We start from the raw sequence: 25,456 nt of genomic DNA, 5'->3' as shown, positions 1-25,456 counted from the left end.
ACAGTAACTGATGCTGAGTGAAGGGAGCAGAACCAGGAGATCATTGTACGTGGCAACAACAAGACTATATGAGGATCAATTCTTGTGGACATGGTTCTCTTCAACAATGAGATGAACCAAATCAGTTGTTCAGTGATGAAGAGAGCCATCTACACCCAGAGCGAAAACTGGAAACTGAGTGTGGTCCAAAGCGCAGCATTTTCACTCTTTTTGTTATTGCTTGCTTGACTTTTATTTTTTTTCTCTTCTCTTTTCTTTTTTCTTTTCTTTTTCTTTCTTTCTTATTTTTTTTTTACTGGTTTGATTTGATTTTTGTTGTGCAGCATGATAATTGTATAAATATGTATGCATATATTGGATTTATTTCTATCATGTTTAATATGTGTTGGAGTACTTGCCATCTAAGGGAGGGCATGGGGGAAGGGCAGGGGAAATTGGAACACAAAGTTTTGCAAGGGTTAATGTTGAAGAATTGTCCACATATATGTTTTGAAAACTGAAAAGGTTTAATAAAGAAAAAATAAAAATTAAACAAGAGGAAAAATAAATGTTATACTATTATTATTTATGATATTATTATATATATTACTTATTATTACTTTTATTGAATATTACTATTATCTGTGTTTCTTATCAAATTGCTGGGATTCCAAGCTAAGCAAAACTAACATTTTGGGAAAGATTTTCTTGGGTTTTCAGCTTAACGGGGTAACTCTTTCACCAAATACTAAACCCAGGAATGCTGTTTTTCTTAATTTTTCTCAAGCAAACCAACTATTCCAGCAAAAGCCAAATGTGGAAAACCTAGGTAAAGAAATATAGCCGAGGGCTGGCAACCTACCAGACTTGACCTGAAAAATTCCTCTGATGACAAAGCATAAGGAGACATGTGTCTTGACTTGAAAGTGGCCATCAGTAAGGTCACGTGATTCTAATTATAGATTCCAATCATAGATTCCAGGACCTCCCTTCAAGGAGTCAACCTCATTCATCTGCAGCTTGGAACCACAAAGGTAGGAAGGAGCTCGGGGCTCTTTGATTTCTGGGATGTTCACGGAATGGGAGAGATGCCTTGGAGCTGCTTCTCTGCTGGTCCAGCCAGCTTGGATGACTCCAAGATGGTGTTTAGAGGTTTCAAGGATCATGGAACCACGTCAGAGGGCATATAATCCAACTTGTTCTTTTAGAGATTAGGAAGCGGAAACCCACGGAGATCGTCTCATGCTCAAAGTCACACGAGTGTCGAGGCTGAGCTCAAGTTCTGGGGTCCATCACACTTTCTACCGACCCGGGCATTCAGTAAGTGCCTACTTTGTGCCAGGCGCTGTGCCAAGCCATCATGGCACAGAGAAAGCCCACAGCAGTCCTTGCTCTCACAGTTAACATTATACAAGAGGACAGCGAATCTAAGTAAATAGGAGGTAAGTAAATGTCGAGTTACTCACCAGGTTATGGAAAGAGCACCCCATGTAATCGCTCTAACAAGGAAAGGCTGGAGAGAAAAAAGGTAGCTCTGTCTGAAGGAAAGAGCACCGGGATCAGGGATCTGAGTCATAGTCAGTTACTACTACTACTTATTATTATTATTATTTTGAGGCTGGGGTTAAGTGACTTGCCCAGGGTCACACAGGTAGGAAGTGTTAAATGTCTGAGACCAGATTTGAACTTGGGTCTTCCTGAATTCAAGGCTGGTGCTCTATCCACTGCGCCACCTAGCTGCCCCCCTACTATTTATTATTTATATTTATTTAAAATAAATATTTATTAAAATTAGAAATATATATCTAATCCTTATCATTTTTTTCCCTCCTATTTCCCCATTTCATTTCCTCAGAGATGCAATCTGAGATGAGCCACAGTGGAGGAGGGGGGATCCACATTTCTCCTTTTGCCTCCATATCCTCAATGCTGATACCACAAGATGGTGAGAGAGCCATGGCTCTTGTTGAGTCAGAGGTTTATAAATTAAGTCAGGAATGCTGGAGGCTTGAAGGAAGTAGAGGGGAGGGAGAAAGATTGAATAATTAGGCTAGAATTCTTCTTTTTCACTGAAAGGAGAGAGTCTTTAGAGCTGAGCCCTGTCCAGGTGAGCAGTATTCACTCTCTAGGAAATTCCAGTTCCCCAGGCTACAGAGCCGTGGTCCAGCCAGACCCTTAGAAATACCCAATTCCCCCCTTTTTATTTTCTGTGTGAATTTGGGGGACAAGGTTTGAATTTCATATTTCCACTAGCTGCAGTTTCATCAGTGTGGCGATTCCCTTCAATGAAAGAATCCATCCCAGCCCCCCAGTATTCCAGTAAATGTTTTTCTTGAGTTGTTATGCTCTAAACAAACATCCCTGAATATTATAATGAACTTGGCTAGGCTGTTCCTGTAGTCCACACGGTCCATTGCTAGTCCAGCCTTTCCAGTTTGACAACCAGATCTGGGGTAGCAAGGTCTTTGCCACTATAACAAACAAGGCGTCAGAGGAGTACTTTAGGGCAGGATTTTGTGTTGGAGATAGACCTCCACGTGCAGAAGTGACCTGTTAGTGTCTGGCCGGGTTCTCACGACAGGACCCTAGGAACTTCTTTGTGTGTGTGTTTGCAGATGGAAGCGGTGGCAACCTGCCAAACACACACCCAAGTGCCAGGATCTTTATGGTTAGTGGGCTCTCTTCTGATCCAGCTGTTGGATGTCACCATTGATGCTGCGGTGATGGACCAGCAAGAGGAGCCACTGTATTTTAAGTTCTGTCTCCTTTCTTTCTGAAGGATGTGGGCCAGAGGAGCAACTGTATTTTACGTTCTGTCTCTTTTGTTTCTAAGGGATGTAGGCCAGAGGAGCCACTGTATTGTACGTTCTGTCTCTTTTGTTTCTGAGGGATGTAGGCCAGAGGAGCCACTGTATTTTACGTTCTGTCTCCTTTCTTTCTGAGAGATGTGGGCCAGAGGAGAAACTGTATTTTAAGTTCTGTCTCTTTTGTTTCTGAGGGATGTAGGCCAGAGGAGCCACTGTATTTTACGTTCTGTCTCCTTTCTTTCTGAGGGAGGTGGGCCAGAGGAGCCACTGTATTTTACGTTCTGTCTCCTTTCTTTCTGAGAGACGTGGGCCAGAGGAGAAACTGTATTTTAAGTTCTGTCTCTTTTGTTTCTGAGGGATGTAGGCCAGAGGAGCCACTGTATTTTACGTTCTGTCTCCTTTCTTTCTGAGGGAGGTGGGCCAGAGGAGCCACTGTATTTTACGTTCTGTCTCCTTTCTTTCTGAAGGATGTGGCTGCTCTTGAAATAGCTTTTTCTGGAAATTTGGATTCAGTCTTTTAAGGGATCAGATGTTTTCTATAGAACACAGTGACATCTAATATGTCTTGCCTTGCCTGTTTATCTGCCTTAGAAGAGAAGACTTAAGTGGGATGGAGAGAACAAATAGGAAGTTGTTGCAACGCTCTGAGGAAGTGATGGTAGCCTTCTCTAGAGTGTGGTCCTGGGATATAGAAATAACGGGATGCATTGGAGAGAAAATCTGGAGTAGAATCTAGATCTCACCACTGTTCGGATAAGGCATGCATGGAAGTGGGGAGGGGCAAAGACAATTCCAGAAGGCCTCTAGCCAGCTGGGTCTCCGTAGATGAAGTTGCTACCGATGGATAAGCAGAAAACAGGAGGAGAACAGATTATAATACTACAGCAAGCAGGGGAACCTGAGCAGGAGTTGGCTAGCTCTGCCTTTAAGAAGAAAACAGATTTTCCATGTGAGCCATGAAAGAAGAAGATGGAGGAGAATACCTTTGAATGGTGCAGGTGAAAGGTAACCGGGAAGTGACCCTAACAGGATCAGTGCCAGAGCATCAATAAAAATGGAGCAATCTTGAGTTCACTATCAAAAAGCCCTGCCCAAGATAGGGATGCCAGAGGATGCTGAGACTGGTTCTTCCGGGTCAGTCCAAGGCATATCTCATCCTGGGAGGAGAGGGGAGCTTCCAGAGCAGCACGACTTCTGTCTGCCTCAGGAAAATCCCAACTGTGGCAACAAGGTTGTGTCTGGGCTTGGAGTAATGTGGCGAATGATCAGCCCGTCTGAGGGAGGCCACATTGCCACTCTCATGGAGTGGGCCCGCTTCTGGGCTGTGCTTTGGGACCTCGAGGCTTTAGGCACGACTCGGGGGCTCACCCAGGGATGGAGGCCGTCCTCCCTGTCCCATCCTTGGTTGTTCTATGCACACACTTGGTGGAGGGCCTGCCTCTTTTTAAAGGAGGGCCTGTTCTTTTTAAAAACTATATAAATGTGTGTGTGTGTGTGTGTATACATATATATGAACTAGTTAAAAAAAAATTGTAGAGGGCCGGAACTCTGGGGAAGTAAACTTGAAACAAGGTGTTAACTCAATGCAGTTGATGAGATGATTGTTCTCTAGTTCCCATCTATACTCAGTACTTAGCATGGTGATGTTCTCTAGTTCACACATATTCCGTGTGCTGTAATGATGTAATCATACCCAGGTATCTAAGGGCTGAGAAGAACTGGAAATGATTCATTCCTTCTTTGACCTGCCTCCTGGTAGCTCTCCTGCCTCCTTCACTCCTCCACTAAGACCAAGGACTTGGGCTGATGCCGAGGTCCTCCAGAAAGCTAGCCTGAAATGTAAAAAATTCATAGTTTCTTAGACAATTAATCTTCTACAAACACATACACACGTGTGTGTGTGTGTGTATTTCTATTTAACAAGGTGGTGATTAAATGACTACTCGAGTCCCCTTCTCCACTTTTTGCTTCCTAGCGTGTAAAATTGTTTATTGAAGCTTTCTGTCATGTCTATCACTCTCCTTTTCCACCCTTGTGTCCGACGTGTAATTTAAGCAACACAAATCAACGCACTTGTTCCAAATTCCAGTCTCATAGGCTTGGACAAACATCCGTGTTACAGGCCATTTAATTTACTAGTAGTAACAGATAATATGAAGATAAACATTTGCAGGAAGGATCAGCGGTGAGCAAAGTCGGACCCGGAGTCAGCTCTCGCTGATAGCTACAACCAGGGACCCCTCCAGCAATTGCATTTTTCCTGCTCTGCCATCTTGGGAATTCTCCTCCAAAATCTACTGTCCAGGTCAAGTTTTCTCCAGAATAAAAAGAGTTCATTCAGATCAGTCTTAGAACATCTCCTGCGGTCCCATCAAACTTAATTGTCCGGGTCTCTCTCTGACGCTTTATGCATGATAGTTAATTCTCCGAGTTTCTTTAGGAAGTTCTTTTTCAGGTCCTTCTACATGCCCTTCCTCACAGTTAACACCATTCAAAAGCATGTGGGCTGATTCCGAGAGTCACGAGCTGCCTTTCTTTAAGGAGATGCTGTGGGAAATGCTGTGGAATTGTTATTCAAGAACAGCTGGAATCACTAATGTCTAAGATTCTGTGCGTATGTATGCGTGTGTGCGTGTGCGTGTGCGTGTGTGTGTGAGAGAATAGTGTGTCTAGTTGAGCTGTTTGTCAGTCACGTCCGGCCCTGCGATCGTGTTTGACATTCTTCCCCAACTAAATACGACAGAAATCAGTTCCGATGTGGGAAGAGAAGAGCAGTAGAAAGAATTAAGGCCTTCCCCCTTTTTCTCAAATAAATCAGAGGCTTCTTTGGGGGTTTGCAGAAAATAATTGAAGATGGAAATTGATGAGATTCTCATTCTTATTACTTTCAAATTTTTCATTTTAAGTTTCTCAGGACTTCATTTTCCTAGCCCTCTGTCCCCTCCTCTCATGGCCTCCAAATCCCTCTCCCTCCTCCCTCCCTCTCATAGTAGGAAGAGTTCCTCTCCAAGACAAGCCTCTCCATCTGCAGGGGACCCCTTTCGGGCAGATGGGCCTTCCATCACCCCCACTGTCCCTCTTCAGGCTCTCCTGGGCCCTGGCTGCTCCCACTGGCCTCCGAAATGCCCCGTCCCCGACCTCGAAGGCTCTCCCTTGCCCGGGTCGTGCCTCGGAGCCGCCGTCCAGGTTCTGTCCTGCCTTGGACTAGACTAGAGAGGGGTTCCCTGCCTCTCACTCCTTCCGGCCTCAGAATTCACTTCGGAAGCCAGACCTAATGGCTTTTCTCCGTCCTCATCCTTGACCTCTCTGGTAGACCATTCTGGCCAGGCTGACCTCCTTAACTGACCGTTCCTCCCTCTTTTTGCCTCTCACAAATGACAAAGCAGAGGACAACTGGTTGTACGTGGGGGTTCAGAGAGGAAAAACTGAAGAAGATTCTGGGAGAACGGGTCATCACAGGCAGGGAAATAGGGAAGCTGGTTCCATCTGGGCCCTCACGGGTCTGGGATGCCCAGGGAGCGGGCAGGTGGAGATGTCGGGCAGCAAGCGCCGGTGAGGGACTGGAGCTCGGCAGGGAGGAGGGCCACCTGTGACGACGGGCGGGGACTTGGTCCCGCTCCAGGGCCCGTCGCTCCCGAGATAGATGAGATCAAGGTTCCCCACAAACGGCCTGGCTCCCCCGGGATAGAGTGCACTTGGCATTTTTCCCACCGAAAACTCCCACGTGGCAAGAGGCTCAGGCCGCGGCCTGGTTCGGCTGCAGGGAAGCGGGTGAGGCAGGTGGGGGACGGAGCAATGGGTGCTCCTGGGCTTGCCACTCTCGCTACCTGCGGGATGTTGCCATTGCCCTCCATGCCCCCCTGGGACTGCTGCTAGGCTCCCAGCCCTGAGTCCTCCCCAGCCGGCTCCCTGGTGAGGAGCTCCTATGGGAGTGCTCTGGCCAGAGGGACCAGGAAGAGCCAGATGTTATGGCCATCGTGTGGGGCGTCCCACTCTGGGGCCCAGTCCCCTCCCCTTTGTGCCCTCTGCCCTTCCCCACATCCTGGGCCCTGGGGCCAGCGGCTCCTTGGGGAGAAGCGTTCCTGGCCTCCCATGGCTGCCCGCTCCCCGGCTCCCCGCTCAGATTTTCATACTGCCACAAAGGCCGCGCCGGGGGGCTCTTACCCACGGAGAAGGGGGCAGGGGCTAAGGGCCGTTCCAAGGCCCCCTGGGCTGACTGCCTTCCTGGCCCCTGCCGGGACCCCCCCTGTCCGCCTGTAACTTAGAACCCGCTAGAACGCCTCAGGAACCAGCCGAGGCCGGGCGCGGAGCTGCCTGTGGGCTCCCGGCATTACTCGTGTTTTATCGGGAATTAAAGGGCGGGAGAGCGGCTGCTGAGCAAAGGCTTCACGCACCAAACAGCTGCTGCTTGACCTCAGCCGACCCGTGTCATGACTAACTAAGGCCGGACTTTGCCGCTGAAATGGGTGCAGTTAATTCCTGGCCCAGAGGAGCCAGCAGGGACTGCAGGGGCTGCAGCGCTTCCACGTCCTCCATGTCCTCCCCCGCCCCCCCCCCCCCCCCAGGATGAGCAGAGAACAGCCCCCTGTGGGCCTTCCCGCTCTGGCTCAACTAAGGCAACCGCGGAGATAAGGCGTCCTGGACGGGCGCCATTACTCACCTCCCGTCCCTGCCCCATATCGCTGCCCCCACACAGCAGCAACCTGGGCTTTCTGCACAGACAAAGGCCCGGACCAGAGGAGCTGAGAGCAGGAGGTGCAAGTACAAAGACCTTCCTCAGTTTCCTCATCTGGGAAATGGGGACAGAGAGTGCACCAATGTCATAGGGATGTCACGGAGCGCCTTGGGAAGCTTAAATCGCAATATTAATTTTAAGTACGTCTATCACCTAAGGAAGAGTAAGGTAGGGGAGGAAGTCTGGGGGCCGAGCCGGGCTCCTTCCTGACAGTCCTCCTCTGCCCTGTCTCTGCCCAGGGTTCTAGGCGGCAGGAAGTGACCTCCAGGGAGGCTCCAGCGGCCTCTCTCTGGACCGGCGGGCGCTCCGCTGTCAAAGGGAGACAATACTGGGCTTGCTGAGGAGCCTGTGGGAGGCCGGGGGCCAGGGGGACGAAGGTCTCTGTGTGGCGCTGGGAGCCGAGAATGTGCTCCAGGCCCCGCCCCCTGTGCCTGTGTTCAGAAAAGAGGAATCAACATGGCAGCAGTTGTTGGGCAGAGATTCTTGGGGTCTTTCCTCCCTCCTCAGCTGGCTCTTCTCACCCAAACCGAGACCTCATGGCCTCCCGAAGAACTCCTCTCCCTCCTTGGTTTTCCACCACTTTGAAGACTCCTCCTAGGTCCATGGAGAGTGTCTGGGAAAGCATTAGGCCATGTTGGGGTTCACAGAACGAACCCTTTTTCTCCCGGGTTAAGAGCATTTAACTAGACTGTAAGCTCTCAATTATCTTACACGTTTCAGGTAAGATTTTTATTTTAATGGTTTCAATGTTTGCTTAGATGACCTTTATTTCCTGTTCAAATCCAATTCCGAAAGTCTGCACTCGCTTTTCCAAATGAGTTATTCTGTCTGTTGGAAACCATTAATAATCCAGTGAAATTTCATTCCCAGGGGGGTCACCCACTCACATACAAAGTGGTTTTGTGGGGCAGGAAAGGTAACTTCATCCTTTCCTCTGCAAACACACGTTGAACGTTTCTGTGCCTCTTGCTTGACTCCAATCCTGCTTTCTGTAGAAGTCTCCCTCTGTTTCACCCCACGTGGCGGCCGGTGACAGCCTGTTTCCAGTCGTGTCCGGCTCGTCCTGACCCCACGGGCCATGTTTGTCTCGGAGGTTTTCTTGGCAAGGATTCTGAAGTGGTTTACCGCTTCCTTCTCTAGTGGGTTAAGTCCTAAATGACTGTCCCAAAGTGATTAGTCACATCAAATTATGATTTGATTCTCCAGTTCAATGACTTGAAGTATGTCTCTGCCTCATAATTTAGTATCTGAATTATATTTTAAACATATTTATTCTTAGAATCTACCTCCCTACTCATACCATGGGCCCATGAAAGGCAAAGGGCCCTTCCCAGGAGCCTTCCCGACTTTCCCACGAGCGCCAGTCTCTCAGAGCCGGAGCAGCCATGTCCCCAGAGAACGCCAGCGGGCTCCGAGAGGCTGGCTCTCCTTCTCGGGACCTTGGGCTCTCACTAGTCACCGTGCAGGGAAACAGGTGCCAGCTGCAGAAGCCGCGAGTCCTGTGGCCCCAGGGACAGAAGGTACCGTCCGTCCCATGGGCAAAGGCTGTCCCTGGGCAGCCCTTCCAAGGTTCCCTGCCCCTGCCCCTCTCCAGTGCTCCCCGATCTAGTCAGGAAAGCCCACAGAAAGTTATCGAGGAAGAAGAAGCCAGGGCAGGGACACGCTCCAAGCTAGTGAGAGCCTTACATGGGAGCAAAAGGGTCCCTTCCTTTCCGCAGACTTGGGAGTAATTTCTCTCCCCACGTCCCCAATGTGGGGACGTTTATTCCTAAATTGGTAAGCCCCAGCAGCAGTCTGGGATGCCTTTCCTGTCCTTTCTCTATATAACACCACAGCCTGAGCCAGTATGAGAACCACAAGAAACCAGCAGAAAAGTTATTCTAGAGGTACAGTAGCAAAGTATTAAAAACGCTATCCCAGAAGAAAAGGAAGAGGAGCAATATTACTTTGTAGAATATCTGAAGTACAGGTACCCAATTGTAACTGTAAAAAGGGCTGTAAAAAAGGTCATTCACTTCCACTGGATGGTCTGCTAGTGACAGGGGAGTCCGGCTGGGGACCGAGGGAAGACAGCCAATGACAGAAGGTGGACTCAAGGAGAACCGATAGGGCAGCTGGGAGAGCCTGCAGTTTCCTTGCTCTGTTGAGCCATTGGCGGTTCTTTCACGGGCCTTTACCCTCTTGTCCTCAGGTCTTTGCCAAAGTTTCACTCTTTCTAAGTGTTGACGCACTCCTGGCTATGTTGACAAGGGGTTGAAATGGCCATCCTTACCGACCGTTAATCATTTATCTCTTATCAAGACTTGTATCAAAAAAAAGAGCTTGAAATGGTGGGTGGATCTGTTTAATCATTAATACTGCGTTTTTTTCCCCTCAATTTCCCAAGTTTACACATCATGATATTGGCGGCTCCTCAATATATGAGGCTGGCTGGATTGTTCTTTACACTGTGACAGAAGAGCTCCCAGAATACGCGGTAAGTGATTTCTCGTTCCTCTGGAGATACGTCCATATGTGTGTGCTCCGCGCTTAGAGTCCCACAGAGGCAAGATTTAGTCATGAGACGTGCTTTGTGAGAAGAACCTAAATAACTGATTTTGTTCCTTCTAAAGGAACTGGAAATTTGGAAATGAATTTCCAAAGATAGGAATACGTACTTTAAATGACGCCTGCAACAAATGACTTTCTGGAGCTTTACTCCAACTCTGCCTCAGTCTTTAATTTTGTTTACTAAAGAAACTTTTGTTCTCACCCGGCAAATGAGGGAGGGGGCTTAGAGGGTCTCTGTAGCTTCTTCTCGATCTAACCTTCTGAGTTCTGTGTTCTAAGCTCTGTCCCAGCTCCAATCTTTTATGTGATCATTCCAAAGACCTCTTCTTACTTCATCATCAGCTATAGTGACCTGAAAGGCGATCAGCCATTAAAAAAAAAAAAAAAAAAAAAAAAAAAAAAAATTAAAGAAAGTAGTTAATTAATTGGAATCTGTTTGGAATTAGGGATTGAGTTGTTGTTTCTTTTTTCATTTACCAGAGCTGAATATCTGTTATTCATGAATTTTTCCATGCCTTTTGGGAAGCTATTTTACCTTTCAATCTATGTTACCTCTTAGGATTGTCGAAGCTCATTAATCACCTCACAACATATAGCTCTCTTTTATCAATCCTGAACTAGCCTCTTGAAAGTACAGAAAATGGGTGGTCCCCTGGAAATCAAACGAAACTTTTGTGAGGTCCTTGGCTCCAAACATCTTCCCCTTGATGCCACGGACACTGCACTGGGAAGTCGGGAGCCGGGGGCTTAGTTCCCACTTACGTGGGACTTGACCTTGTAGGTCCATTTGTGACCTGATGGGAACAGGATAGAGGAGTGCTTATCTACAGCCTCTTCCATTTTTATGGTCTGAGATCACTTGACTTTTACTTTATCAGCTCTTCAGGCTTATGGCCAAGAAATCAGCACCAGGAGTTGTGACAATGAGAGAATAGCAGGCTTCCTGAAGCCCGGCAGCAAGTCTGGCTTCCAACACATGGTGGCGGTGGGACTCTGGGCAAGTCACTGGCTTTGTGGAGCTCTGAGCAACCTTCTCGTACCCCCAGAGGTCAGAACAGGGGGAGCCCTAGTTAGAAAGAGCTTACTCTTTCTTTCTTTCTTTCTTTCTTTCTTTCTTTCTTTCTTTCTTTCTTTCTTTCTTTTCTTTCTTTCTTTCTTTCTTTCTTTCTTTCTTTCTTTCTTTCTTTCTTTCTTTCTTTTCTTTCTTTCTTTCTTTCTTTCTTTCTTTCTTTCTTTCTTTCTTTCTTTCTTTCTGTTTCTTTCTTTCCTTTCTTCCTTTCTTCCTTTTCTTCTTTCCTTTCCTTCTTCCTTTCTTTTCTTTCTTTCTTTCTTTCTTTCTTTCTTTCTTCTTCTTTCTTTCTTTCTTTCTTTCTTTCTTTCTTTCTTTCTTTCTTTCTTTCTTTCTTTCTTTCTTTCTTTCTTCTTCCTTTCTTTCTTTCTTCCTTTCTTCCTTTCTTCCTTCCTTTCTTTCTTCTTCCTTCTTCCTTCTTCTTTCTTCTTCATTCTTACTTCTTTCTTTCTTTCTTTCTTTCTTTCTTCTTTCTTTCTTTCTTTCTATTCTTTCTTTCTTTCTTTCTTTCTTTCTTTCTTTCTTTCTCTCTTTCTTCTTTCTCTCTTTCTTTCTTCTTCTCTCTTTCTTTCTCTTCTTCTTCTTCTTTCCTCCCTCCCTCCCTTCCTCCCTCCCTCCCTCCCTCCCTCCCTCCCTCCCTCTCTCCCTCTCTCTCTCCCTTCCTTCCTTCCTTCCTTCCTTCCTTCCTTCCTTCCTTCCTTCCTTCCTTCCTTCCTTCCTTCCTTCCTTCCTTCCTTCCTTCCTTCCTTCCTTCCTTCCTTCCTTCCTTTCTTCCTTCCTTTCTTTCAACATGTACAAACAATTGTTCTTCTGTACAAAAAGAATTAGACTTTGAAATAGTGTACAATTTGTCTGTGAAGGAAATTCAAAATGCAGGCGGACAAAAACAGAGGGACTGGAAATTCTGCATAGTGGTTTATAGTCATCTCCCAGAATTCTTTCACTGGGGGTAGCTTCGGTTCATTACTGCTCTATGGGAGCTGATTTGGTTCATCTCATTGTTGGAGATGTACGTGTCCATCAGAATTGATCATCACACAGTATTGTTGTTGAAGTATACAACGATCTCCTGGTCCTGCTCATCTCATTCAGCATCAGTTCATGTAAGCATATCCAGGCCTTCCTGAAATCATCCTGTTGGTCATTTCTTACAGAACAATAATATTCCATAATATTCATAGACCACCATTTATTCAGCCATTCTCCAGTTGATGGGCATCCACTCAGTTTCCAGTTTCTGGCCACCACAGAGAGGGCTGCCACAGACATTCTTTAAGATCTCTTTGGGACATAAGCCCACTCACTTGTTTTTTCCCTCGTACCAGTGAAGTCTATCCCTATCCATGCGTAATTTAGCTTTTAAAAATTTAATTGTGTGTATGTGAGTGTGTGTGAAGGTGAGTGTGAGGGTATGAGAGAGGGACCCTGGTTCGCTTGCAGTGGCGCCCCTCCCCCAGGACCGGGCTTCCTCAGGGGGGCGCTTGGCCAGTTTAGTGCACAGACAGGCAAGGAGCCAAGGAGAGCCTCACACTCTGGTCTGGCTTTGTACCGGTATGGGAGGTGGGGTCTATGGGAGGTGGGGTCGGGAGGCCCAGGCCGAGTCTCAGCTCCCAGGCCCCCTCCCGCCCCTAGTCCTCTCCCTCGGTCTTGGGGTCTCCAGGAGAAGCCCCCATTCCTCCCTGTGCCAGTCTGAGATCCCCTTCCTCCCGTTTCTGGTCCTTCCTGAGCTCAGAGTCCCAATCTGTCCCGGGTCCCGCTCCCTCTGGCGCGGGGCAGCTCCCTGAATCCCTCTGCCTCCATTCCCTAATCTGTAAAATGGGAATAAGGACAGCACTCACCTGGCAGGGATTTTGTGCCGATTGGGTGGGATCACCTTCACAAAGGGATGCACAGCCCTGGGCACACAGCAGACGCTCTATAAATGCTTAATCTCTTCCCTTCCGCCCCCTAAAGGCTCTTTCCATCCCGGTAAAACCTTCCCTGCTGTTCTGGAGGCAGCCCAAGAACACCTTGGGTCTAATGTCGCCCTCTTCTCCTTTGACAGGACAACCAGGACAACCAGACGCCGCCATGAAAGACGAAGCCGACCAGAAAGAAGCGAAGGCAGAGAAAAAGAAACTGGTCAGTACCGGCGGATTTTGTAGTGGGTCTGGCTCTGGTGACCCCTGGGGGGTTCTTGGCAGACATAGGTGGTCCTGTCCTTCCTGGCTCTTTTGACAGGGGAGGAAACTGAGGCACACCGGGTGCCTTTTTTGATCAGTAAGAATTAATGTGTTTCTCTCCCTTCAGTCCTCCATTCCAAAGGAGAAAGAAAATAAGAAAACTGAAATTTTTAACAGCTAAACATCCAAATGGGTCAAGCCTCAATGTCCTACATGGCTGTATGGGGGCCCTTATTTCAATAAGCCCATTTTACAGAAAGCAGACATCTGAGGGTGCAGTGCCTTTCCCAAGTCCACACAGCTTGGAGACAGTTTCCTGGCACTGTGCCCTGGGAGTGCCAGTCTTGGAGAAGCTCACAGCTGGATGACTTTAAGGACCCTTTATTCCTCCTCCTCATTTCCCCAGGGGCAGGACTGAGAGGCAAGGACTTGTGCTAAGTGGGCCAAACTCCCCTGGCCTGGCACAGGGTGCTGAGATTCGAACCCAACGTTCCAGACTTTCCCACCATTCCCGCTCTCCCTCTGAGGGAGGGAGGCTCAGAGCTGTGCAGGTTCCAGGGAGGGCCAGTCCCTGGGAACCCTGCGGGAGATATTCAGGGAGCAGTGACCGCCCCAGTGGCGGAGGGGTGCTGCTTTGCGGAAAGGAGGAAAGGGAAGGCAAACGAGGCACCTGCAGGTTTCCTTGGGGCTCTTGGTCCAGTTGGAAAGAAGTCTCCCTGGTGTCCCATTCTCCCTTTAAATAGTGTTTGCTGTTTACTTTGGAGCTGAGGGAACATGAAACAGCTGCTTTGTACTCTGGCTTTAATGCCGGCTCCTCCTTGTGATGGAAGCTGCCCCTCCGGGCTGTGGGTCCCATTCACAAAATGGGGTGAATAATTGACTTCTCCGGGCTTGATTGCCTTACCTGGCTGTTGGGAAGCATCCCCTGGGCCTGAAACACTCTGGTCGGCCCTCAGGGAGATGCCAGGCCTCGCTCCTTGTCTTGGTGAGCTCACAATCCGCAGGGATACCAAAGGAACTACCGAGTCAGTCAATAACCATTTATCTCATCATTTCTATTATGAAAATATTCAGGGGAAAGAGGCTTCTCCTCACAGACTTCTTGGTTAAATGTTGAGAAAAACTTTGGGATTCTTATTTTTCAAAATATTTGTGGAAGTCCACTTTTTTTTTTTGCTTTTCTTCGGCTCTTTAGGGAAGGGTACTGGCTGGTGACGTTCTCTTGTTTTCCCAGACACAGGCGCAGGTCAGGCAGGGCCGGGTCCCTTTGGGAGCCACCTCTGTGAGGGGGATGGTGTGGGAAGAAATGGGGAGAAGCCTGGTTCAGGGAAGGAGAAACCCGAGCCAGCCAGTCAGAGGAGGTGCTCAGCAGGAGCTGCACCCATGGGAAAGCAAAGGAAACTGGGCAAAGGGGCAAGCACAGGTCTTAGAGCTTCCGGGCCTGGCACGGGCCGGGCAGGTGCTCAGGGGTAGGGATGCCAGCGCCTTGCCCCTGGGGGCTGCAGTCTGACACCCACGGGACTAGTGAGTGGGCAGAGGGGCGGAGCCCTTCCCCCCCTGCTGATCTCAGAATGGACCCACGGGGGCGGGGAGGGGATTGGATACAGGAGCCCAGACTTGGGTCAGATTCTGGCTTTGCTGTCTATCTGCTTCCATGGGGGACTGGGGGCAGTTTCATCCCTGAGTGACACTCCCTCCCCCACAGTTGATCGCTGTGGGTGGGCTGAGGATGGGGGGTACACAGCCCTGCCAGGTGCCCGGAGGCCTGTGATTGGTCATGGAAGGGACTCTGCACCAGGGGACGCTTCCCACCTTTAGCGGGGCTCGTGTCCTGAGGCGCCGTGGCTGAAAAGGGTCGTCCCGAGCCCAGACTCCCGTGATGGAGGGGCTCGGGCGGCAGACACCCCCGAGCTCGGCTCTCCAGAGCTTGTGGGCCTGGGAAAAGGCTTCCCCAGTACGGCCCCTGTTCCCTCTCGGAACTCAGCGGGACCACAGAGGGCCATTAATTAAACCACCACGTCACCCTGGGATAATCGGCTCCCCAGAGCTCCAGCAGATGGATTAGAAACAAGAGTGAACACAAATAGCACTCCCTGGACTTATTCCGGGATTATTTACATTTAACTTAATGAAATCCAGCCCATCAAATGATGAATGTTCAGCCCTCCTACATCACCAGCAGGTCCTTTCCTATTTACTTCTCTGCTTAAAGGTCACAATTCATACAAGCTTTTGATGGCTTTTTTTTTTTTTTTGGCACTCTTTCACACAGTTCTTTATTTCTTTATACAGATTCCTCCTACTTGTCAATCGTCCTTCCTTTCTTTCTTTTATTTCTTTTTCTGAGGCTGGAGTTAAGTGACTTGCCCAGTGTCAAGTGTCTGAGAACACATTCGAACTCGGCTCCTCCTGAATTCAAGGCTGGCGCTCTGCCCACTGCGCCCCCTAGCTGCCCCCCATTGTTTTTAATTCTTTTTGTCCATGCAAAGAACGGCAGGAGGAGTGGCTATGTTGTTTAAATTTATTTCTTTGACTAGGTGAGGATGAACTTTTTTTTCTTAAATGATTCTTAGTAATTTGTGCCTTCCTTTTTGGGTAATATCTGTTCCTATCCCTCGACAAATTTCAAATCTATCCACTGGGCTCTTTCTAAAATTTGTCTAGTTTTGTGTATGTGAATGCACACACACATGTGTACGTTATATTTATATTATATATTTACATATTTTAGATGTCAGATAGTCACATTGATCATAAAATATTGATCATCGATTTAAAATTTTGATTATATATTTTTCTGTAGAATTAAAATTTTAATGTAATTAATTAAGTGCATTTATTCATGATTAATTAAATGTAATTAAACCACTGGTCATTCCTTCCATTTGTTGAAAGGAAAAAGCAATCTCATGCTCCTTTCATTGTTTTCAGCAATCGCTCGGCGAGATGGGGAAGGTTATTACACTCCTCCTTTTGGCTGGGGACATTGAGAGCCAGCTAGGGCAGGCGCCTTTCACACAGGGGAGGGGGGGGTCATCCCTTCCTTCAGTCCCGGAGTCCTCCTCTGGCCTTCCCCGTGTCAGGGAGATAACCTCAGGCGCTCGGGAGAGGGCGAGCCCGGGGAGCGCCTCCCAGGCGGGAAAGGCCTCGGAACGGACTCGGAGCGGGACCTCACGGCTGCCTCCAGGGCCCGCCAGCCAACGCGCAGTTTGGGCACTAGGCGGGTCCACAGCCGGGAAGTTTTTTGCCCAAAGCAATTCATTAGAACGCGGCTGACGAGGGGGAGGGGCTGCCGATTGATTGGCTTTCCACGCCAGTGGGGGAAGTGGCAGCCCGTTTCAAACTCTTTAAATGTAATTCTGGACTGGGATGACTAGAAGGCAGCTGTTTTTTCTAACCGACCTAAACTTCCTCGTCCCGAGTCCCCCCCCTCCCACCGGGACCTCTGAGTGCCAAGGGGGAAGTCTCCAGCCAGCGCGAGAGTGGGCGCTTCCTTTGTCTCCGGGGGGGGGAAGGGGGAACAGCAACAAGGGACATTTTTATTAATTGAAAAAGAAAAATGGGGTTTCCCTGAGGCAGAGGGAGATACACACACACACAGAGACAGAGAGAGACACAGAGACAGGCAGAGAGAGGGACAGAGACAGGCAAAGAGAGAGAGAGAAACAGAGACAGACACACAGAGAGACAGAGACAGAGAGATAGAGATAAATAGGCACACAGAGAAATAGACAGAGACAGACACACAGAGAGACAGAGACAGAGAGATAGAGAGAGACACAGAGACAGGCAGAGAGAGAGAGACAGAGACAGAGAGAGAGAGATAGAGAGAGAGACACAGAGAGACAGAGACAGAGAGAGAGAGATAGAGAGAGAGACACAGAGAGACAGAGACAGAGAGATAGAGATAGGCACACAGAGAAACAGACACACAGACAGAGAGATAGAGAGAGACACAGAGACAGGCAGAGAGAGAGAGACAGAGACAGAGAGATAGAGATAGGCACACAGAGAAACAGACAGACACAGAGACAGGCAGAGAGAGAGAGAAACAGATAGACACACAGAGAGACAGAGACAGAGAGATAGAGAGAGACACAGAGACAGGCAGAGAGAGAGACAGAGAGACAGGCACAGAGAGAGAGAGAGAGAGACAGAGAGACAGAGAAACAGACAGACACAGAGACAGGCAGAGAGAGAGAGAAAGAAACAGAGATAGACACACAGAGAAATAGACAGAGACAGACACACAGAGAGACAGAGACAGAGAGATAGAGATAAATAGGCACACAGAGAAACAGACAGACACAGAGACAGACACACAGACAGAGAGATAGAGAGACACAGAGACAGGCAGAGAGAGAGAGAGATAGAGAGAGAGACACAGAGAGACAGAGACAGAGAGATAGAGATAGGCACACAGAGAAACAGACAGACACACAGACAGAGAGATAGAGAGAGACACAGAGACAGGCAGAGAGACAGAGACAGAGAGATAGAGATAGGCACACAGAGAAACAGACAGACACAGAGACAGACACACAGACAGCGAGATAGAGAGAGACACAGAGACAGGCAGAGAGAGAGAGACAGAGACAGGCACAGAGAGAGAGAGATAGAGAGAGAGAGACACAGAGAGACAGAGACAGAGAGATAGAGATAAATAGGCACACAGAGAAACAGACAGACACAGAGACAGACACACAGACAGAGAGATAGAGAGACACAGAGACAGGCAGAGAGAGAGAGACAGAGAGACAGGCACAGAGAGAGAGAGATAGAGAGAGAGACACAGAGAGACAGAGACAGAGAGATAGAGATAGGCACACAGAGAAACAGACAGACACACAGACAGAGAGATAGAGAGAGACACAGAGACAGGCAGAGAGACAGAGACAGAGAGATAGAGATAGGCACACAGAGAAACAGACAGACACAGAGACAGACACACAGACAGCGAGATAGAGAGAGACACAGAGACAGGCAGAGAGAGAGACAGAGACAGGCACAGAGAGAGAGAGATAGAGAGAGAGACACAGAGAGACAGAGAGATAGAGATAGGCACACAGAGAAACAGACAGACACAGAGACAGACACACAGACAGAGAGATAGAGAGAGACACAGAGACAGGCAGAGAGAGAGAGACAGAGACAGGCACAGAGAGAGAGAGATAGAGAGAGAGACAGAGAGACAGAGAGATAGAGATAGGCACACAGAGAAACAGACAGACACAGAGACAGACACACAGACAGAGAGATAGAGAGAGACACAGAGACAGGCAGAGAGAGAGAGACAGAGACAGAGAGATAGAGATAGGCACACAGAGAAACAGACAGACACAGAGACAGGCAGAGAGAGAGAGAGAAACAGATAGACACACAGAGAGACAGAGACAGAGAGATAGAGAGAGACACAGAGACAGGCAGAGAGAGAGACAGAGAGACAGGCACAGAGAGAGATAGAGAGACACAGAGAGACACACAGAGAGACAGGGAAAGAGAGAGAGACAGAAACAGAGAGATAGACACACAGAGAAACAGAGAGAGACCCCCAGAGAGAGGGAGAGACAGGCACAGAGAGAGCGCGCAGCCCAGCTTGCGCCCCTTTCCTGATCGCCGGGGCGCCCGTTTCCCCCTCGAGGGCCGGGCTTCCCGCTGCGGCGGCCGCTGCCAGCCTGGCCCGAGGGGAGGTTGCCCGCTCCGCGGGCGGCACGTTTCCTGTTGGTTCGCTGCCTCCCTTCCTGTGGACTCTGCCTCCTGGCTGAATGGGCAGGGAGCGGGAGATGCCGCTTTCTGGCTCGGGCTGCTAGTGAGCCGGGTCCCCGGCCTTCCGCCCCCGCTCGGTTTGACCATGGCCGCCCTCGGGCCCCGGGGGGAGGAAGGCCGCGTGTTTCTCGTCCCCGAGAGGCGGCAGCCTGACAGTGAGCACCTGAGGGGGAGAAAAGGCCAGGTAACGGCGGGCTGTGGAGAGCCCCGCGGGAGGCCGCGGTCTGGCCCGGGCTGGAGGAGGGGGAGCCGGGCTGCGCTTCCCTTTCCCGGAGCTGGGTCTCTCAGACTTTTTCTCTCACGCCCCTCCCCCGCCAAGCTCTCCGGGCGGGCTCCCTTTCCGTCGGACTCCGGCTCCTTCCCGGCGCCCCCGGCGCTGGCGAAAGCCGCGGCCGTGGGGAGGGGCCGGCTCCTGTAGCTCTTCCTCCGGGGGAGGCGGGGGGTGTGGCGACGGAGGCAACTGGGGGTCCGGACCGGAGACCCGAAACCTTCCGGCGGCCGGCCCGGGGGGCTCAGGCTCCGAGCCCCCCCGTGGGGCGGCGCTTGTCTGTGTCCCGGGCATCCTCCCCGGACGTGCGCCGATTCGAGCCGCCCCCCCTCCCCCCCTGCGGCTGCTTGGACTTCCCCTGTGCTGGTCTTTTTCTGGTTCCCTTTTCTGCCTCCTGCGCCCCCGCTGCCCCCGAGCACGCCGCCGCGCCCCGGCTGGGGACCCGCAGCCTCCGGCGGGGTGCTCGGCCATCGCTGTCCGGGCGCCCAGAGCCGAGCACGAGGCCCGAAGGAGGCGGCCCGGGGGGAGGCCCACGCGGAAACGTGGCTTGGGGGGCCAGCGCCGCCCCCGGCTGAGAGCGGAAGCTCCGAGAACTCGGCTTCCTGGAGGGCACCGGGAGGAAAGGCCGCCTACTGTGTGCCGGGCCCGGGCTACGTGCTCTGCGGCACGAGCTCCCTTGGGGGGGGCGCCGGGAGCTGAGCGCGGCTGGGAGCCCCTGGAGCTCCGTGGCGCCGTCTCGCCCACGGCCTCCGTGCAGGTGAGCCTGGGGGGGCCGACCTCGCCGGACTCCTCCCGGCGGCTCCGGGGCAGCTCCCGCCATGGACCGCCCCACCCCAGACACTGTGTGACCCGGCCAGCCGTGCAACCACCGCAGCGTCCCGGCTCGTAAAATGGGAATCCCAACAGCATCTCCCCCGAGCTCCGATCCAGCGCGTACCTTCTGTAAGGCGCTTAGCGCCGGTGCTAAAAGCTCCTGGGGCTCGGAGGACTTTACTGACTGCTCCCTCCTCCCTCCCTCCTTCCCTCCTCCCTCCTCCCTCCCTCTCTTCCTTCTTCCCTCCCTCCTTCCCTTCCTCCCTCCTCCCTCCCTCCTTCTCTCCTCCCTCCCTCTCTTCCTTCTTCCCTCCCTCCTTCCCTCCTCCCTCCCTCTCTTCCTTCTTCCCTCCCTCCCTTCCTTCTTCCCTCCCTTCTTCCTTCTTTCCTTTCTTTCTTCCTTCCCAGGAGTAATAAGGATTTGAGCTAGGGCGAGGACTGTGTGAGTAGAGAAAGGGGGAGATGTAAAGGATGCTGCAGAGAAGGCAATAGCAGATCACTTATCTAGGATGAGTGAGAGTGAGGGAGGAGACACCACGGTACCCAACATGGGGGCCTGGGAGGCTGGCGCTGCTCTTGAAGTGTGGAATAAGAGGAGAACCAGGAAAGAAGTGACCCCAGAGAAGAGACATTTTCCTTCGGTGTCCGATGCTTCCAGGAATTAGCATAATGGGCTCAGAGCCAAGTTGGAGAGAGGAAGTGGAGATTTCTAATATAGGTTGGCACCTGGTAAAGCTAGTTTAGATCAGTGTTCAGTGCAGAAGGGAAGGACAGGTTCAGGGGGATAGAGGCAATGATGGGATCTTTTGTTTGGGAGGGAGGAGACATGGGGAGGAATCAATAGGTAGGGAAATAGTGAAGACTAGAGAGGGATGATAGTGATGCACTTTGAGAAGATGACGGGGACAGGGTCATGGTGTAGGGGAATATAGGTTTCCATGAGAGCAAGAAGATGGAAGAAACAAGCTATTAAACAAATCTACCATTCAGGGAATTTCAGTAACAACAGAACAGGGCTACATAGGGTATGATGGGAGGGGAAGACAGGTCAGGGAAAAGGATTTGAGTGTGGAAAGACTGAGGCAGATGGAGGATGAAGTAACAGGCTATTCTGGCAGTGGGAGGGATTTTTTCCTTGGCGCTCTTGGATTCTGAGTCACAGAGACGAACAATAAATCAGTCTACTGGCTCCTTTATTGGCTCAACTGTTTTCTCTGGCTATAATTAAGCTTAGCCTCAAGATAGAAAGACTGGTTAACTGGAAACCCAGGTTCTCTGTTGGATAATAATAATGATTTAATTATCTAATTAATCTAATTATCTAATATTTAATAATCAAATATTTGTTTCTTCTGTCCATTTTATATATCTTATCTCTTAAATACACATAGTAGATGCTCAGCAAAAACTTCCAGATAGACTGACGCGGTTGACCGAACCTTTGTCATTTGGGAGGAGCTGTGTGACTGGAAATACTGAGAGCCTTTTCTGACTCCAAAAATAGAATTTGACCTTGCACACACTGTCATCGGTCTAATGGAGACACTAAAGACCCAAGTGCAATCAAATGAGAGAGGAGGAAGGGATATTAGAATGGAGACCTTCATGCCCACTGGTTGGGGAATGGCTGAATAGGCTATGGCATATGAACATAAAGGAATATTGTTGTTTTATAAGAAATGATGAGCAGAATTCAGAAATTCCTGAAAGGGAGTTCAGAAAAGCCTGGAAAGACTTTAATGAACTGATGTTGAATGAAATGAGCAGAAGCAGGAGAACTTGTACATAGTACAGCAAGATTGTGTGATCATCAACTGTGACAGACTTAGTCCTTCTAAGCAATATATTGATTCAAGACAATTCCAATAGACAGGCTGGAAAATGCCTTCCACATTTGGAATTGCAGCAACTGAATGTGGATCAAAGCATACTATTTTCACCTTTTTGTTTCCTTTTTATTTCTTGTGGTTTTCCCCTTTCGTTTGGATTGTTCTTTCACATCATCCCGGTTATGGAAGTGCACTTAAAAGTGTTGTACCTGTCTAGGCTATATCACATTGCTTCCTGTCTTGGGGAAGGGGAGATAAAGGACAGAGGGAGGGAGAAAAAATTTGGAACACAAAATCATACAAAAATGAATGTTGAAAACCATTTTTAAGGTTATTTGGGGAAAATACTATTGAGGAACCAAAAAGAATGTAGACCATAGAAAATGAGAGATTCAAGGGAACTGAGGTCTCAGAACATAGAATTTCAGAACTGGAAGGAATCTTTAGAACACATGACCCATCGATGAATCAAATAGCAAGAATTTATTAAGCTCATACTGTTTGTCAAAAACAGTTCCCGCCTTGAAGGAATTCACAAATCTAATGAGACAGACCACAAACAAATTACACACACGTACAAAGCAAATTATATAGAATAAAAAAGAGAAATACTTAACAGAGGGAAGGCACTAGAATGAACATTCCTGTAGAAGACGGGATTTTAGTTGGAGCCAGAGGGACAGGCAGGATGGCTTTGCCCTCTGCAGGATTAGGGAAGGTCAGGGGAGGGGGAGGATTGAACTGACCAAGTTCTGTCCTCAGTGTGTTGAGTTTAAATATCTTGTGCACATCCAGCTCAAGATGTCTAAAAGGCAGTTCCAGGTGCAAGGTTGGAGCTGAGCTGGGTCGCTGGGCAAGAGATGGACTGGGGAATTATCAGCTTTGAGATGGTAATTAAATCCGTGAGAGTTGTCAGGGTCCTCAAAGGAAACAATGCCATAGTATAGAGGGAGCGGAGAAAGGGGACATTTGAGGACAACAGCTGCCCGAGGATCCAGCCAAGGAGATTGAGTAGAAGGGTTAGGCAAGTGGGGGAGAAAACCTAGAGGGCAGAGAGGCCCACGGAGAGGTGGTGACCCCCAGGGTCAGAGGCTGCAGCAGCTCAAGAAGAAAAAGGCCCTGGATCTGGCCACCAGGAGAGCTCTGGCAATAGGAGGGGGAGCCGATCTCGGAAGGAAGCCAGCAAGTCCCCCTGCCAGGCTCGGGGCAGGCAGAGATGTAGGCCATAAAACCCAGAACTCTGGAGATGGAAGGAGCACCTAGAGCTTGGGAGGAGCACCTAAAATTTGGGAAGAGCTCCTAGCGCTTAGGAGGAGCATCTAGAGCTTGGGAGAAACACCTAGAACTTGGGAGGAGCACCTAGAACTTGGGAGGAGCACCTAAAATTTGGGAAGAGCTCCTAGCGCTTGGGAGAAACACCTAGAGCTTGGGAGAAACACCTAGAGCTTGGGAGGAGCACCTAAAATTTGGGAAGAGCATCTAGAGCTTGGGAGGAGAAGGGCTTCACCCACTGGCCGCCCCGCAGGCTCTTGGCCTGTGGGAAGCCTGCGGATCCTTCTCAGAACAGCGTTCTTTAGGGAGTAAGCTGAAGCACGCAGGGTACAAAGAAGCCAAGGGTCCGCAAATACAAATCGGCTCGGAAGTCCGCAGAGGGCTTTCCGCGCTGCGCTCCATCATCCCGGGAGGAGGGAAGGGCCCGCGTGGGCCGGAAAGCAGAGGAAGCGGCGCCCGTAACGCCCGGGGCGCCCACGCAGGCTTTTCCTTTTCCCGGCCGTGCCTCGGCGGCCCCCGTGGGGATCACGGACCGGGAGCACGCTGGGCCGAGCCCTAACTGCCTCTTCTCCCCGCAGGACTGGTCGTGTTCCCTCCTCGCCGCGTCCCTGGTCGGGGCTCTGGGCTCCTCGTTTCTCTATGGATACAACCTGTCGGTGGTCAACGCCCCCTCGCGGGTAAGTCCCGAAAGTCGGCGCGGCCTCGGCGGGCAGGGGACGGCCCCTTCCCACGCACCGCGCGTCCTCGGCCGGCAGGGGGCGGCCCCGCCTCAGGCACCGCGCGTCCTCGGCCGGCAGGGGGCGGCCCCGCCTCAGGCACCGCGCGTCCTCGGCCGGCAGGGGGCGGCCCCGCCTCAGGCACCGCGCGGACTCCGCCGGGAGGGGGCGGCCCCTCCTTACGCACCGCGCGGACTCGGCCGGCAGGGGGCGGCCCCGCCTCAGGCACCGCGCGGACTCCGCCGGGAGGGGGCGGCCCCTCCTCACGCACCGCGCGGACTCGGCCGGCAGGGGGCGGCCCCGCCTCAGGCACCGCGCGGACTCGGCCGGCAGGGGGCGGCCCCTCCTCACGCACCGCACGGGCCCGCTCGGCCCCTTTGCGTGGACAGAAGCCGGCCGGGCTTGGGGGGAACGTCGCCCGCTGGCCCCGGAGGGTTCCTTTTACTTGGGTTTTAGCCCTGCTGCTCCTTGATTTTACGGCGTAATTCTTTTCCTTTGCTCCTCCCTCCTCTCCCCAGTGGAAGGGCTCCGGTGGGAGGGACAGCGGGGAGGCTGGAGATGGGCGGCTCTGTCTGCCAGAAGAGTTGTCTGGAATAAAGCTGGGAGTAATCCGCCAGGAGCTCAGGAGGGGGCGGGGACAGGTGGGGAAGAGCTTTCCATACCAACCTGCAGAACTTGGAAGCGATAAATCAGGCAGCAAACATTTCTCGGGTACCTCCTAGGTGTCCCAGGCCGCGCTGAATGCCGGGACCACGGACCTGGGTTCGGACCCCGGGAGTAGTTGGGAGTGGATTTATTTCATTAGATCATGATTCATCCTCTACCCCATTTAAACCCATTCCTTGGTCTCATCCCCACCGTATTTTCTTGGAGGCCGTTAACAAAGGCCCCGCGGTCTGAGGCTCTTTAATCCTATAATAATCGAATGTTCCTCCTGCGAAGATCTGCTCCGGCCCACGCGGTTCAGATTCCCGCTGTGCCCCCTGTGAGGAGCCGAATACCTGCGCGTGAGGAGCTCGCGGTGACAGCTTAGAGGCAGGAGGAAGAACAAAGGAAACCGCTTTGACACTTTTCTGTCCACGTCATTTGACCATTTGAGGAAAGTCTCTCCCTAACTCCCATTTCTTCCTTAATCTAGACTCTCGGGCGGTGGAAGCTATTCACACCGGATCCGAGACCCCAGAGTGAACACCCCCCCTGTGGGTCCCTGACCTGCGGAGGAGCAGGCGAGAATAAACCCGCAGGAACACTCCCATAAGTCACGCATCTCTTCCAAAAACCCAGCGATCCTCGTGACTTTCTGGGTTCTTCCCACAAGCTGATATTACTGTGAATCTTTCCAGAAATCCTTTATAGAAGATTCACTGACGTTCCTTCTGGGGTCCTCGGGGATTTATGGGAAGCTTGCTTGTTCATTTTCAGTCCGAGACTTGGCTTTTCTGCTCATACATAGCCTTGTGGTAGCCCATAATGCCGCTCTCATCTGCAAG

The 25,456-nt window shown here is 50.6% G+C and overlaps 1 protein-coding gene across 3 annotated transcripts in view; it reads left to right on the top strand.

Moving 5' to 3' along the window:
- The first annotated feature begins 1,317 nt into the window (after nucleotides 1-1,317).
- The window catches only part of SLC2A9 (solute carrier family 2 member 9), a 179,535-nt gene continuing 155,396 nt past the window's right edge, over nucleotides 1,318-25,456 (top strand). For 2 of the 3 annotated variants that reach the window (XM_074276073.1, XM_074276070.1), the window contains exons 1-2: nucleotides 19,041-19,252; nucleotides 23,829-23,927. In XM_074276073.1, the coding sequence (XP_074132174.1) occupies nucleotides 19,154-19,252; nucleotides 23,829-23,927 (198 nt within the window). In that variant the 5' untranslated portion in view covers nucleotides 19,041-19,153. Of the gene's footprint in view, nucleotides 1,422-9,907; nucleotides 9,998-13,184; nucleotides 13,262-19,040; nucleotides 19,253-23,828; nucleotides 23,928-25,456 lie in introns of those variants that run through there. The other variant, XM_074276072.1, reaches the window with a different exon arrangement.

The sequence above is a fragment of the Sminthopsis crassicaudata genome, chromosome 6 (genome assembly GCF_048593235.1).
Source record: "Sminthopsis crassicaudata isolate SCR6 chromosome 6, ASM4859323v1, whole genome shotgun sequence".
Lineage (NCBI taxonomy): Eukaryota > Metazoa > Chordata > Mammalia > Dasyuromorphia > Dasyuridae > Sminthopsis > Sminthopsis crassicaudata.
The sequence above is the reverse complement of the archived record's forward strand: the minus strand, read 5'-3'. Positions and strand labels throughout refer to the sequence as shown.